Source organism: Chelonia mydas, chromosome 23 (genome assembly GCF_015237465.2).
Source record: "Chelonia mydas isolate rCheMyd1 chromosome 23, rCheMyd1.pri.v2, whole genome shotgun sequence".
NCBI classification, from domain to species: Eukaryota; Metazoa; Chordata; order Testudines; family Cheloniidae; genus Chelonia; species Chelonia mydas.
The window spans coordinates 2,689,490-2,704,471 of record NC_051263.2 but is presented as its reverse complement, the minus strand read 5'-3'; the positions used below and the strand labels follow the sequence as shown (position 1 = coordinate 2,704,471).

The 14,982-nt window shown below is 63.4% G+C and overlaps 1 protein-coding gene across 2 annotated transcripts in view; it reads right to left on the bottom strand.

The window, feature by feature from the left end:
- The window catches only part of RYR1 (ryanodine receptor 1), a 93,919-nt gene extending 81,524 nt beyond the window's left edge, over positions 1–12,395 (bottom strand). For both annotated transcript variants that reach the window (XM_043534534.1, XM_043534533.1), the window contains exons 1-5: positions 12,276–12,395; positions 5,542–5,661; positions 5,109–5,213; positions 4,340–4,360; positions 1,721–1,795 (exon numbers count right to left, since the gene is read on the bottom strand). In XM_043534534.1, coding sequence (XP_043390469.1) covers positions 1,721–1,795; positions 4,340–4,360; positions 5,109–5,213; positions 5,542–5,661; positions 12,276–12,323 — 369 coding nt within the window. In that variant the 5' untranslated portion in view covers positions 12,324–12,395. The remainder of the gene's footprint in view (positions 1–1,720; positions 1,796–4,339; positions 4,361–5,108; positions 5,214–5,541; positions 5,662–12,275) is intronic.
- Between the last annotated feature and the right edge of the window lie 2,587 nt (positions 12,396–14,982).

The window sequence follows — 14,982 nt, the reverse complement described above, 5'->3', positions numbered from 1 at the left end:
CCCAGCCACGAGACCCCACTCAGCTGTGACGTCCCACCCAGCACGCGTCCCCACCCTGCACGCACCCCAGCCGCTGGGCCCATCACCCCGGCGTCCCACCCGGCACGCGTTGTAGATAAATCTCTGCATTAAGCAGGATAGCTCAGTGGTTTGAGCATTGGCCTGCTAAACCCAGGGTTGTGAGTTCAATCCTTGAGGGGGCCATTCAGGGATCTGGGGCAAAAGTTGGGGATTGGTCCTGCTTTGAGCAGGGGCGTGGACTAGATGACCTCCTGAGGTCCCTTCCAACCCTGATATTCTATTCTATGATCTTCACATAACTTTCATTTGACTTTGTATTATGCCTCTATTTTCATCCAACTTTGTATCAGATCCTTATATAGAAAACTTTGTACTGAGCCTTGGCATAATGTTAAAAAAAATATCTTTTTGCTATAAGCAGAATAAGATCTTCCCGCACCCTTTTGATCAACTGCCCTGTTGACTGAACGAGGTGTGAATGAATGAGGCGGGGAAGGCCGGCACCTCCAGCCAGCTGCAACAGTTGGAGAGGGGATGGAAGCCAGACCCAAGAACAATAAAACTTCTCAAGTGGGCTCGCTAAAGGAGAGCCGACATAGTGACGGCCTTGGGGATTAGAAGCCAGCACCTTCGTTTGGGAACACCCTCTTTGAACAGCACGGGGGCAACACCCAGAGGGAAGCAGCACAAAGGACTGCGGGACACAGACCCAGATTTTGAATGGGATGCGCGGGAAGCTGCTATAAAAGTGAGGTGTCTTGCAGCAGGACCCTGGGTCTCGTCTTGTCAGCAGGGGAGCATCGATCCGGATCGGCAGAAGCCCCGGCTCCACCCCTCCTCCATCTAACTCACCTGGCCAGTGAAGTTAAGGGGAGCAACTAGTTGGTAACAACAACCAGACGGAGTGTGTGTGCGTGTGTGTGTGTGTGATATATAGATCATACGCATATGATACAGTGTTAATTGATATATGTATTACCAATAAAGGTAGTGCTTGCCTTATTCCCCCTGAGAAGATCCTGTGCAGTACTTTAAGTTCAACAGCGTCCCCACCCTGCACCGCACCCCAGCCGATGGGCCCATCACCCCGGCGTCCCGCCCGGCACGCGTCCCCACCCCACACCGCACCCCAGCCGCTGGGCCCATCACCCCGGCGTCCCGCCCGGCACGCGTCCCCACCCTGCACTGCACCCCAGCCGCTGGGCCCATCACCCCGGCGTCCCGCCCGGCACGCGTCCCCACCCTGCACCGCACCCCAGCCGCTGGGCCCATCACCCCGGCGTCCCGCCCGGCACGCGTCCCCACCCAGCACCGCACCCCAGCCGCTGGGCCCATCACCCTGGCGTCCCGCGTACCAACCCTGCACCGCACCCCAGCCGCTGGGCCCATCACCCCGGCGTCCCACCCGGCACGCGTCCCCACCCTGCACCGCACCCCAGCCGCTGGGCCCATCACCCCGGCGTCCCACCCGGCACGCGTCCCCACCCTGCACCGCACCCCAGCCGCTGGGCCCATCACCCCGGCGTCCCGCCCGGCACTCGTCCCCACCCTGCACCGCACCCCAGCCGCTGGGCCCATCACCCGGCGTCCCGCCCGGCATGCTTCCCGGCCCGGCATGCATCCCCACCCTGCACTGGGCCCATCACCCCGGCGTCCCGCCCTACTTTGCGCTGCTCCCCCCCTGCCCCCCATCACTCACCATGGAGCTGTGAGAATGGCGGAGCAGGATGGCATGGCCGTAGAGCAGGGTCCTGTGCCCGCCGCCCTGTGAAGACTGGGGTGAAGCAGACAAGAGGAGGTGACCGTCAGCGAGGGAACTCAGCGCCTGCCGAAGGACGGGTGAGACCAACAACCCGGGGAGCAGCCGGAGGGGCTAATAACAGCGTTGAGACCTGCTGAACTCATCTCACTGGGGACCAACTTACCGCTGACATGAGCTGGATTCAGACCAGCGACTCAGGGCTCCCGGGTGCCACCGCCCATGAGCGATGCCGCCCTCCCCTCTGTCCCTCCCCCCCAGCCCACGGCACCCACCCAGCCTCTGAGCCCCGAGAATCCGGCCCAGGGTAAACGGGCCAGGACAGCGCGCGGCCCGGCTGACCTGACATGACATCGAGCCCTTGTCTCTCTCCCCGGGCATGCGAGGGGCTGGGGGCAGTGGCATCCCCCCTACGTCAGCTCCCCCACGGGAGCCAATGCTGCCCCTTCCCCACCCCCACGCTGTCAGAAGGAAAGGCCACGCCCTGCCGGCTGGAGTCCTGGTACAGGTCAAGTCTGGCACGGGAGATGCTGGATACCAGGCGAAACCCCCTCCCCCCTACGCCCACTGGCCCACACGCGGTTCCTGTTATTACATGGCACCTGCCAACCGAACACTATCTATTGGCACCATGAATAATAACGGCTCCGGTTCTCCAGTCCATAGCCCGGATTACTAGAGAATATACGGTCATTATTTTACGGATCATATTACTAGAATATATACAGCCAGTCCGGGGCAGGCCGTATTGTTCGAGCACACGCGGTCTCTATTGCATGGGCCATATTACTCGACTACACATGGTCTTTATTGTACAGGCCTTATTACCAGCGTATCTACGGGGATTATTGCAAGGGCCAGTTATAGGGCCATCCCGCTACGTGTGATCATTATAACATGGGCCATGTCACGTGGTCACTACATGGTCCCTATTACCATGTATGATCATATAATATGGCTTATTATATGATTATTAAACAGGCATATGACCATATAGGAGGACTGCTGCACGTTATGCCCACATTATTGCCCGGGCCATATTGCTGTATATGATCTGTGTTACATGGGCCATCTCATATAGTCAATATTGCCCGGGCCCCATTGCTGTATATGGTCAGTGTTATGCAGGCCATCTCATATAGTCAATATTGCCCGGGCCCCATTGCTGTATATGGTCAGTGTTATGCAGGCCATCTCATATAGTGAATATTGCCCGGGCCATATTGCTGTATATGGTCAGTGTTATGCGGGCCATCTCCTACAGTCAATATTGCCTAGGCCATATTGAAGTAATATGACCAGTATTACGTGGGCCTGGCATGCGCCTTATTTCACAGGCACTATATTAAGCTGCTGGTGGCAAGGGCCATATTGTTCTATATGTGCATGGTACCACTCTGTTATAGGAGCGCTCCTGCCCCCTCTGCCGTGCGCCGTCTCAACCCACAGCTAGTAGATTAAAGAGGCTCAGAGAGACCCTGCATCAGAAACCTCCACTCCCAGCATGCCGAGCGAGGCCATGGGGCAGACCAAACGTGCTGCCCCAGCCCACCCCCCGCACCTGCACAGTGCCCCACGCCGGGGGGCTCAGCCTGTTGGCATTTAGGGACCATGCGGTGAAGGGAGGGATGGTGGAGGATGGGATCAAAACAGCACCGCAACTAGGAATGGGAGGGGCTAGTGGGGGAGGAGGGGTCACGGGGAGATGGAGCGAAGGATGGAAGGGGGTGTCGGGGTGTGGGGGGGGGCTGCCAGGAAGGAAAGGGTTACTCAGGGGAGGCACTGGGGTTTCCACCTTGTCTCAATCGGGGTAAAAGGGGAATCACGGAGGCTCCTTTGTTCCCACCACCCAACTCCACCCAGGGATCCCGAAGCACGGCCCAAACATGGCCACTGCACTGCATGGTTCGTGAAAGACCCCTCGCCTGGCACTGGGATGCAGCTGACTCTGGGGTGGGGCATGGGGGCCGTTTGTACAGGGACCCCTCACCCAGTGCTGAGATGCAGCCATTTATTGGGCAGGGCATGGGGGCTGTTTATACAGGGACCCCTCACCTGGCGCTGAGATGCAGCCACCTCTGGGGTGGGGCACAGGGGCTGGTTATGCAGGGACCCCTTGCCTGGCGCTGGGAGTTAGTGGTTAGAGCAGGAGAATTGAGAGTCAGGACTCCTGGGTCCCCTTTCTAGTTTTGCCACGTACTCAGTGCGCGGCCTCAGGCAAACACTGGCCTGGCGCGGAGGCCGTGGGGCAGCATCCGATTGGCAAAGCACTCGGAGACCCTCCGGCGGCCAGGCAAAGGGGCACGATCAGCATCGTCCCCTGGGACGCAAATCAAGGGGGTTTGTGGGAGATTGAGGAGACAGTGTCCGCCCTGCCCCCATGGGAACGGCCCTTGGGGGGCTCTAGCCGAGATAGCAGGGGTCCCGTTTGGCTGCCCTAGCTCCGAAGGGGGCGCTCCGTTCTCAGGGGAGTAGGTGGGAACCCCAGCGGATGCCTGTGAGAGACGGGTAGGGGGTGTTTAGGAAGGGGAGGGTCACTGCAGTGAAATCGGCACATACCCACTTGTCCAAGTCGACACCCTAGAGCGTCGGCAGATGGGTGGAGAAGCAAAGGAGAGAGAAAGGGAGAAGAGATGAACCGACCGCCTGCCGGGGGGAGGGAGCGGGGGCTGGCTGGGACCCCCATCCAGGGCACTGCAGACCCCCCCTGCCAGCGCTGCCTCTCCATGAGCAAAAGGCACAGGATAACCCACGGGCAGAGGGTGAGGGGACAAGGGGACACAGCCAAAAGAGCTGCCTGAGCCAGGCCTTTTCCTCCCAACTCGCCGGCGGCCTGGGGAACTCCCCGCCACTAGAGGTTCCTGCACTCGGCAAGGTTAGCGAAAAGGCGGGGCATCAATGCGGAGCCCAGCCAGAGAGAGAGAATGGAGGGGGGCCCAGAGGAGCCAGGGGGCCTCGGAGGGCTGCTCGTCATGGGGGTCAGGCGGGAACATCCCATGGGGCAGGGGTTCTGGGCCATTCCTCGGAAGCAGCCGGTGACAGGACAGTGGGTTGGATGGGGCCCTGGTTCCGCTCCAGCCCCGAGATTCGCCCTGCATCTCCCTTCCCTGATCGCTTCACTCCCCGGTTCTCCAGTCCCACAGCGCGGCCCCGCCCCCCACTGCCCCTCCCCGTCTCCCGCTCCACTCTCCAGCATCCACTGTACACCCCACTGAGCCCCAGACACCCGCAGGGCCAACAAGCACAGCCTTGGGAGGGGAAGAGGGCCTCCCGTTTCTCCCCCAGGCAATGCCCCCCCCAGCTCGTCCCCCCCGTCCCCCGCGCTCACCTCGCTGCCCACCTCCACGGTGTTCGCCAGCATCTCCTGCAGGGCGCGGACAGAGAGCGACTGCTCCAGGATGAAGCAGCAGATAGCCAGGTCCGGGGGGACATTCTGCGGGGAGGAGGGAAGAGGGTCAGAGGGGGCTCTGCCATCCCCAATGGGGAACCAGACACGCGGCCCTGGAGCCACAGCCCCAAGGGGAGTGGTGGGGGAAGAAGGAGAGGACTGGAGGTGATGCGTATGTCATAGCCCCTGCACTGCAACGGCCCAGGGGGATTCTCCCACAGGGGGCTGGCGCTTGTGGGAGAGGAAGGGGCTGAGGGAGCTGGGATTCTGGCTGCAAAGGTGGGTGGGAGATGGGGAGGGGTTCGGGCAGCAGGTTCGCGTTCCCCCGTCCCTGGCCCGGGGACCGGCGGGGACGGGGGCACCGAGGGCTCACCTGGGCGTTGGAGGTCGACTCCAGGAAGCAGAGGCGGTTGCCGAAGCCCTCGGCCGCCAGGCACATCTTGATCTGCTCCTTGAGGATGGTGGCGGAGCACTGCAGGACGACTTCATCCTCCTGGGGCAGGGAGAGACGGGGCGGGGGGCTCAGGACTCCTGGGTTCTATTCCAGCCTCGAGGAGGGGAGGGGGGGTCTAGTGGTTAGAGTATGGGGGATGGAGGTTGGGAGCCAGGGCTCAGGGGGAGCGGGGGGGGGGGTCTAGTGGTTGCGGGGGGAAGGAGAGGCTGAGAGCCAGGACGCCTGGGTTCTATCCCAGGTTCTGCCACTGTCTCACTGTGTGGACTGGGACGAACCCCTCGGTGCCCCCGTCCCGCACTGTGTAACATGGGAAGGGCCTGAGGGGGTGACAGGGGCTGGGGGTGGGCTACAGGGCCATGGGGGGGGCTGATAGGGGATGTGGTGGCTGACAGCCAGGGGAGGGGGGTATGGATCACCCCCACTCATGACCGTGCTATCGTTGGGAATCGAATCCAGGAGTCCTGACGCGCAGCCCGTTGCTCAACCCCCTAGACCCCGCTCCCCTTCGGTGCCAGTGGGGGGGGGGATTCCTGCAGAGCCCCCCACCGACCAAAACACAGTGAACGGTCCCTGCAGGTCCCCCCCAAATGCCCCCTCCCCTCTGCCCGGGGGGATCAGGGCAGGTTCTGCCCCTTAGGCCGGGACGTAAACAAGTCTCAGAGCAGCCACCAGTGCCCAGGCTTCAGCACCCGCGGGCACCTGGCCCTCCCCGTCAGTGGGGGGATCCCCCCCGCACCCTGGCTCTTCCCTACCCACTACACTCGGAGAGGCAGCCGGCCGCTCCAGCGGCATCAAACCGGAGTCACTCCGGATCTAGCCCAGCGCAGGCCAGGGCTAATTAGCCCCCTTCAGAGCGGGGCTGCGGGGGCGGGCGAAGGCTCAGACACAACAGAGACCCTGTAAGTGGGGGGGGGCACATTCAGTGAGCTACAGCAGCCGGCTGCCGGTGCTCGCTCGGAGCAGAACTCGTCGCCCGGGCGCCTGCCTACAGGCACTCATTAGCCGCGCACGCCAGGAGTTGGAGCGGGGGGCAGAGTGCCAGGACTCCTGGGTTCTCTCCCCAGCTCTAGGATGGGGGTGATGTCTAGTGGTTAGCGCAGGGGGCTGGGAACCAGGACGCCTGGGTTCTATTCCCATTCCCCACCCCTCACCCCGACTTCACCTCTGGGGTGAAGCGCGAGGGCTGTTTACACAGGGAACCCTCATCTGGCGCTGGGATGCAGCCACCTCTGGGGTGGGGAGCGGGGGGCTGGGGAGCAGCTGCCCTGCATTTTAAGACAGGAAGTGAAGGGATACCTCTTAAAGCCGCAAGGCGGGCAGAGCAGCCAAAGACATAGTGCTGAGGATGGTTGTGGGGTGGTGCTGCATTCGGGGGGGGGGAGAACCCCCTGCCACCCCCAGCATTGGGGGGCAGAGCTCAGCGCCCCGCAGCTCTCATGGCGGCCAGGTAGATGCAGCTCCCTCCCCACTGGCCCAGCCAGGCCCCATGGCCACCCCCAGACATGACTGCCCCCTGGCCCCTGCCAGCCCATCCCCACTGCTCGGCTCCCACCCACCTGCCTCCAGAGACCCATCCAAGCGCATCCCCACCCGCCAACTGCCCCCCCCCCCATGTAGGGTGCTCCCCGCCACTGCCCTGCCCGGGACAACTCGGGTTACAAGGCAGGTGCTATTTCCACAGGGGAATGTGCCGGGTCAGCACCCGCTGTGCTACCATTCCTCCCCCTGCGGGGAGCTCAGCCGCCCCGCGCCCACCGAGCCAGGGAACAGCAATGGGAGGCCTATCCCCTGCCCCCCGGCCTAGGGAGGGGGGTGGCACCTGTGCCTCCTGCATCTCCAGAGCCCTACCCACACCAGGCAGGCTGTTGCCCAGCGTCTGCCCCCACTGCGACTGCCCCATCCACGCCCCCGACCCCGGCCCCCAGGAATCAGCCTCCTCCAGGGCCTCTGTGTCCTCAATATGCCAGGGCAAGGGCACATGCTCAGGGGGTGGGTATTGTGTGTGGTACGGTAGCCCCTAGAGTCCCCCACTTAGATCAGGGTCCCATCGCGCCGGGCGCTGCAAGGACCCCAACCAAGATCAGGGCCCCATTGTGCCAGGTGCTGCAAGGACCCCAACCAAGAAAGAGTCCCTTCCCCACATCCATGGAACTCTGGCAGCCAGAGGAAGGACAATCATTCCCATTTTACAGATGGGGAAACTGAGGCCCATGGAGGCCAAGTGACTTAGCCAAGGTCAGCCAGGGAGTTAGTGGCATAGTGGCAGAGCCAGGGATTGAACCGAGATCCCCTGGCCCCAGTCTGATGCCGTAACCCCAAGGTCACCTCCCCTCTCAGCACAGAACCCCGGGCAGGAAGGGTACGCGGAGCCTCTGGCATGGGGGAATGGGGGACCATGGCATGGAGGAGGGGGTGGGGTTGCAGAGGGTCTCTGAACTAGCGGGGTGGGGGGCGGCCCCAGGGAGGCGGTGGGGGCCATCGAGGCCTGGCAGGAGTCCTGGCGTGTCAGTGACAAAGGCTGGGCCCTCTTGGGGCTTCAGCCCCCTCAGCCTCCTGCGAGGGGGATGAGAACGTAGCCCCGGGAGGCAAAGCGGCCGCCCAAGGGCACCCTGACCTGAGCAGTGAAGGAAACATCCAGCATCCCAGCCTGAGCCCTCCCTAGCCCCCCAGGAACAGCCCCCCAGAACAGATCTGCCTAGGGCCAGGGCTCCAGACTGCCGGGCCCCCCAGCAGCTAGACTCCAGCCGTGATGCGAGAGCCCGGCTCCGGGCTGGCAGGACCAAGCAGGTGGCAAGGAAGTAGGGGGCCAAGGTGGGGCCGTTCCCGCCCCAGCCCCACCTCCGCGCCCCCCGGAAAATGCCCGGGCGAGGGCAGATCCCCGGCCTGGGAAAGGCCGCCCGGCCCCCACCCGCGGCAGCTTCTGAAGAGATGCACGCGGCTCAAAATAGACGGCTCCTCTCCGGGGAGGGGGAGCAGCTATTACCGGCTCCGCGAAGCAATTACCGAGCCCCGGCCTGCCCCCCCCGCGGGCCCCCAGGCGCGGCACCGCCAGGGACCGGGCTTTGAGGACAAGATGGAAGAAAACGGGGATTTGGCTGCGCCCTCTCCACGCCCTTGAGAAACAAGGGGTGTGCTGGGCTTTTAAGGGCAGGGGAGTTTGGGGAGGTTTCTGGGACGAAATGGGACCCCCCCCCCATCACTCCCATCTCAGGCCGGAGGCTTATTTTTGGAGCCTGCACCTGTCAGACTCATTCCTGCACACCCAGCCACGCACATTGCTGCTGGTGCGGCCTGTGCTGGGGGGGGCGCGGAGCCCCCCCAGCCCTCCCCACTGGCACTCACACACACAGTCCTGGCTCCTGCTAGAGCCCACTCCCCTCCCAGAGCCAAGGAGAGAACCCAGGAGTCCTGGCTCCCAGCCCCCCCTGCTCTGACCACAGGTCCCCATTCCCTCCCCCCAGCTGCGGCTGCCCCCCGGGTCCTGCGGCAGTGTCACACGGGCGGGATATTTGGTTTCATGCACAAACCGGGAGGAAAATGTAGCCAGCAGCAGATTCCTCCTCTCCCTGCTGCGTCCCCCCCGCCGAACAGCTGCGCTGAATTTAGGACACGGCCCCCCCCCACCCCGCGCCGGCCCCGTCTTTTTTCAGCGCATGAAACCAAGTGCTTGTATTTCCTGCTGAAGGCACCGAGCGCTGGGGCAGCAGCCGGACGGACGGAGAATGTGGTGTAGACACAACCTCTGTCCCAGCTCCCTGCTCTAACCACTAGACCCCACTCCCCTCCCAGAGCTGGGATAGAACCCAGGAGTCCTGGCTCTCAGCCCCCCCTGCTCTAACCACTAGACCCCACTCCCTTCCCAGAGCTGGGATAGAACCCAGGAGTCCTGGCTCTCAGCCCCCCCTGCTCTAACCACTAGACCCCACTCCCCTCCCAGAGCTGGGATAGAACCCAGGAGTCCTGGGTCTCAGCTCCCCCCTGCTCTAACCACTAGACCCCACTCCCTTCCCAGAGCTGGGATAGAACCCAGGAGTCCTGGCTCCCAGCCCCCCTGCTCTAACCACTAGACCCTACTCCCCTCCCAGAGCAGGGGATAGAACCCAGGAGTCCTGGCTCCCATTCTGCCTCTGGGTTATTTCCTGGGCCCTGTGGGGATTTCTCTGGGACCAGGAGCCGCCAGCAGGGGGAGCCAACACACTGCAGCCCCTCCCCCACCACACTGCATCCCAGCCAGCCCCGCTCCCTCACTGCATCCCTAACCACGCTGCATCCCAGCCCCACTCCCCCACTGCATCCCCTCCCCCACCACACTGCAGCTCAGCCAGCCATGCTCTCCACTGCATCCCCTCCCCTACCGCACTGCATTCCTCAGCCCCGCTCCCCCACTGAATCCTTAACCACGCTGCATCCCAGCCCCACTCCCCCACTGCATCCCCTCCCCCACCACACTGCAGCTCAGCCAGCCATGCTCTCCACTGCATCCCCTCCCCTACCGCACTGCATCCCCAGCCCCGCTCCTCCACTGCATCCCTAACCACACTGCATCCCCAGCCCCAACCACACTGCATCCCAGCCAGCCATGCTCTCCACTGCCTCCCCTCCACCACAATGCATCCCAGCCCCGCTCCCCACTGCATCCCCTCCCCCACCACACGGCAGCCCAGGCAGCCATGCTCTTCACTGCCTCCCCTCCCCTACCGCACTGCATCCCAGGAAAACCATTTCCAAAACAAACAAAGGCCGGCTACCAACAGGCCCTGGGGATTCCCCTCCCCGCAGCCAGCACAGGTGGCCTCTCCCCTCCCCCTCCAACTGGTCACTGTCCCCCATCACCCTGCTCCTTTCTTCACCCCTTCCCCACCTCCTTCGCCTCTGTGGGGCAAGCCCCATCCACACACCCCACCCAGAACAGACACACGCCCCTTATTCCACTCCCTACATGCCCTCATTCCCTGCCACCCCAAGCCCTATGCGCCCCCCCCACACCACATCTCACCCCCACGTCCCCAGCTCTATCCCCATATGCCACACCCTGTCCCAAGCTCCACCCCCAGGCCTCAAGCTCCACCCCCATATGCTCCACACCCCCCTGCCCCCATCTGTTTCATTTCACTTAGAATGGTTATTAATCAGTACAGTTCCCCACACACGGGCAGCCCCCGTCCCTGCCCTACGGCGCAGTCAGGGCCAGACATCCCCCGAGCCAGGGCCAGGGAGCCAGACAGTTCCAGCACCAGCCCTGGCACCCCCCAGACAGGCCACAACCCAGACCGGGGCCCCGCAGGGATCCAACACCCGCAGGCCCTTTAACCCTTCCACGGGGCTGCACCCCAGAGCTCCCCTCCCCCCAGATTCCAGCCATCCTGATGAATGGAGCCAGCTGTCAACCCGGTTATATAAAGCTCAGAAATCTGAGACCTCGGCGGCTGAGGGTCCTTGCACACGCGCCCCACTTTGCACAACCCTCCTTCCTTGCACACACACCCCACTTTGCACAACCCTCCTTCCTTGCACACACACCCCGCTTCGTGCACCCTCTTTCCTCGCACACGTGCCCTGCTTCGCACAACCCTCCTTCCTTGCACACACACCCCGCTTCGTGCACCCTCTTTCCTCGCACACGTGCCCTGCTTCGCACACCCCTCCGTCCTGGCACAAACCAAATAGCACAACACAGACAGAAGTGACACCAGGTGCCTAAAGTATCCACCCAGAGGGGCTCAAGGGATTGGGCAGGGCTATTATTAGGTGTTTTACAGTAGTGCCCAGAGGCCTGGACAGAGATTGGGCCCGTTGTGTCAGGTGCTGCACAGCCAGGGCACAAGACACCCCGCAGCTCTCCCAGGAACACAGCTCGGGTCTGGAAGGCCCCTGGGTGGGAGCCAAGCAGGGGGATGGGTGGGAACCAGCTGCCCCCCCCCGCGACACCTGTTGGCAGCCACTTGCTCCTAGGCTCAGCAGGCCCTGCCGAGAGGACCTGGCGGGGGGGGGGGCAGGACGGGGCAGCGAGAACAGAGGGGAGGGGCTGAGCCAAACCCTGTCCCCCCGGGGGGCTGCTTTCTCTGCACTCCCATGGTATTTACGCCGCCTCCCCCCCCTCTAAAGTCAGCTAATTATCCCACGTCACCATGGGGGGGGAGGAGGGGGCCGGTTAGAGACAGGGGTTATCACAGAGCTCAAGGCAACTTCCCTGTCTGTCCCCTCTGCCCCCCAGGCTCCTTCCCCTCACCCCCATAGACTCCCACCCCGCTACCCTGTCTCTTCTCCCCGCCCCATGGCCAGGGTGTCAGCATGCACCCCCCCACCCCGCTAGGCAGAGAGGGACCCCAAGGACACGCCGGGCTCGCTCAGCCCCCACCCCCTCTGGCCATTCTCCCGGCCTTCCCCTCCATTGGGCCCTGACCCAAGAGCCCCCTTCCCTACGGCTCCCCCCTCCGCCCCTGACCCCCTTTGCCCCTTCCCCACGGCTCCCCAGGGGCACTGGAACCGTTTGTATAGTGGGGGGCGCTGAGACCCATTAAACCAGACTGCGAACCCTGGGTGTGATAGAAACCACATTAAGCCGGGGGGGGGGGGGGGTGCTGCAGCCCCCCTCCCCACTCCTAGTTCCCACACCTCTGCTCTCCCCCCTCCCCCCCTGCTCCCCCACTCACGGTCCGCAGGAACTGCACATCATCCTCCCCTTCCCCGCCCTCGGCCATGGCTGCGGGGGGCTGCGGGGCTCGGGCCGGCCGCTCAGCGGGGAGAGCCGGGCAGTGAGGGGCCGGGCCGGGCCGGGCTGGGCTGCCCGCAGCGGGCGGGGGAGCGGCCCTGGATCCGCCCCTGGCCGCCGCCGATTGGAGGGGGGAGCCGGGGGGGGGGCAAGGCTGAGAGAAGGGATGAATGGAGTGGGGGGGGGGGAAACGAGCACAAGCAAGGGGGCAGGTGCCCAGAGAGCGGGTGTGCATTGGGAGGGAAGGGGCCCCTGGCCCCCAGTGCGGGGTGTGGGGGGGTGAGATGTGTGTTGTTCCCCCCCCCACCGCGGCTGCCCTAGTCTAGTGGGACTCCAGGAAATTCCCTCTTAGAGCCCAGGGCAGGGCTGGGAGCCAGGACTCCTGGGTTCTCTCCCCTGCTCTGGGAAAGAAAGCTGGTGAGGGGGGAGGTGGGGAAGCCAGGACTCCTGGGTTCTCTCGCTTGCTCAGGGAATGGGGGTAAGCGGGGGTGGGGGGTCTGGGAGCCAGGACTCCTGGGTTCTATTCTTAGCTTTCCCACTGGTTTAGGAGCTAAGGCAGGTGCCTCACCTGGCCAGCAGCTCCCTTGCGCCAGTCGCAGGTGCCGCCATGCTGCCCAGACCCCACCGGGCCCTTCGTGTGTGTGCCTCAGTTTCCCCAATATACTGAATGTTTAAGTAGGTGAGGGGAAAAGATGGGTTAATCTCTGCCGGGACCCAGAGGACCAGGTGCGATGGACAGCTGGCTGCTGGGGCCCCTTGCCCAGCTGGACCACCAACCCCCTCTGCCAGAGGCCACCCCCTGGGAGAACAAAGAGCTAGGCTCCAGGTGACCATTTCTGGCTGGGAAGAGGAACAAAGGACTGAGGAGAGGGATGCAGGGGGGGGGTTAGGTGTGTAGAAGCAGGGGCACAGCTGGGCAGGGGGCAGAGAGACAGCAGCCAGCACTGCTCAGCCCCCGCTGGAATAGCTGCCACATCCCCTTCCCTGGGCCACGCTCAGGGCTCTCTGCGCTGCGGCCCGGCTAGCCAAGCAGCCCACCCATTTTCACGCCACTGGCCCAGGGGGGCTCCAGCGCCCGGCCCTGAGGGGAGCTCACAGCCTGACACAGGGGGGCTGGAGAGTCCTCGCTTCGGTCCCAGGAGGTGCTGAAACCGAGGGGCTGACCCCAGTGCCCCAAAGGGGGGCTGGCAGACTGAAAGGGTCCTCCCAGAGGCTGTCCCAGCACACCGGACTTGTAGAGCCATGACAAGGGCTTCTCCCCACCTGGGAAGGGGAAATAAAACAAGCGGCCCTTTACCCCTGTCCAGCTGCGGCCATAGGAGCAGGGTAAAGAGAGAAACTCTGTTAAAAATCAGTCTCCCACTGATGCTGTTCTATGATCCCCCTTGTGTAGACGGGGAAACTGAGGCACATCCCAATAATGCAGCAGAGACGGGCATCTGTGAGGGGGCTGGGGTTGGAGCCCAGATCCCACCGCTGGTCAGCCCCCAAGGCCTGTTTGCTTTTTGCCACATGCTGGAGAGGCAGACCTGAAATTCATCATTGCCTCAGGTTCCCGGCTGGCTGCGCGCACCCAGCTGTTGGCCCTTGGCAGAGACTGTGACTGGAAGGCTCGGGGAAAGGGGAGGGTGGTTTTGTTCTGTGTTTGTACAGCGCCTGGCGCACCGGGGCTCCAGTAATACCGAGAGGGAGCCAGAAATAATACAACAATATTGTCTTAACACTGCAACATCAGAGAAAAGTTTCAGGGGGGAAAGATATGCTCACGCCACACAATGTTAGACCGGTTCCCGCGGGGCTGCCGGGACCACGGCTGAGCACCCGGTGCCCCTCGCAGCTCTGAAGACTCTGGCCTGAATCCAGAGCCGGGCCCCGGTTCCTGCCCATTGATTCATGTCGCTTTGCAGGGCAGGTTGCTCTTTGGGGAGGCCGCTAGAGGGCGCTGGGGTGGAAATTAATCAGCCTGTGTCATTAATTAGCAGCCTAGGAAAAGGGAGCCAAGGACAGTCATGGGGCTCCAGGCGCTAATTGGGAAGATCTGGGTGACACTGCAGATCAGCTGCTGAAATCAAATAAATCCGGCCTGGCCCCCAGCTCTGGGCTGCCCATCCAGGTGCCTGGCAGGAAGACCCAGAGCCACCCGCCCTGGCCAGGATCAGGGACCCCATTATGCCAGGTGCTGCCCAGAAACGCCCCCACCCAGCTGGGATCGAGGCCTCCCCATTGTCCCATTTCTCTGCCAGCGCCGGGGCAGGAAGGTGGGGTATTGGAAAGCTGGATTTATGGTGCCCCCCATCAGCCCCTTAGTGTGACCCAGTTCATGGGGTTTTTTTAGTGGCTTGCTGCAAAGCTGCCCTGGGCACTGGCCATGGGGCAGGGAGAGCTGCCCCGTCTCCCCTCAGGGGAGGGCGTGGGGGACAGTCAGCCCCAGCACACAAGGAGCAAGGGGAGCTGGATAACACCCCCAGGTGTCCGTCTGCTGCAGAGATCTCAGCACAACCAGACCCCGGAGCCACGAGGCTCCAGCCCCAGCCATGCAGCCCAGGATGCCCCCCACCGGCCTGTCCCTGGGGCCGGAGCCAGCCCTGGGACTGGATGAGATGTGGGGCCCCAGCCCTGCCCTGCATCTCCCCCCACATTCAAGGGGG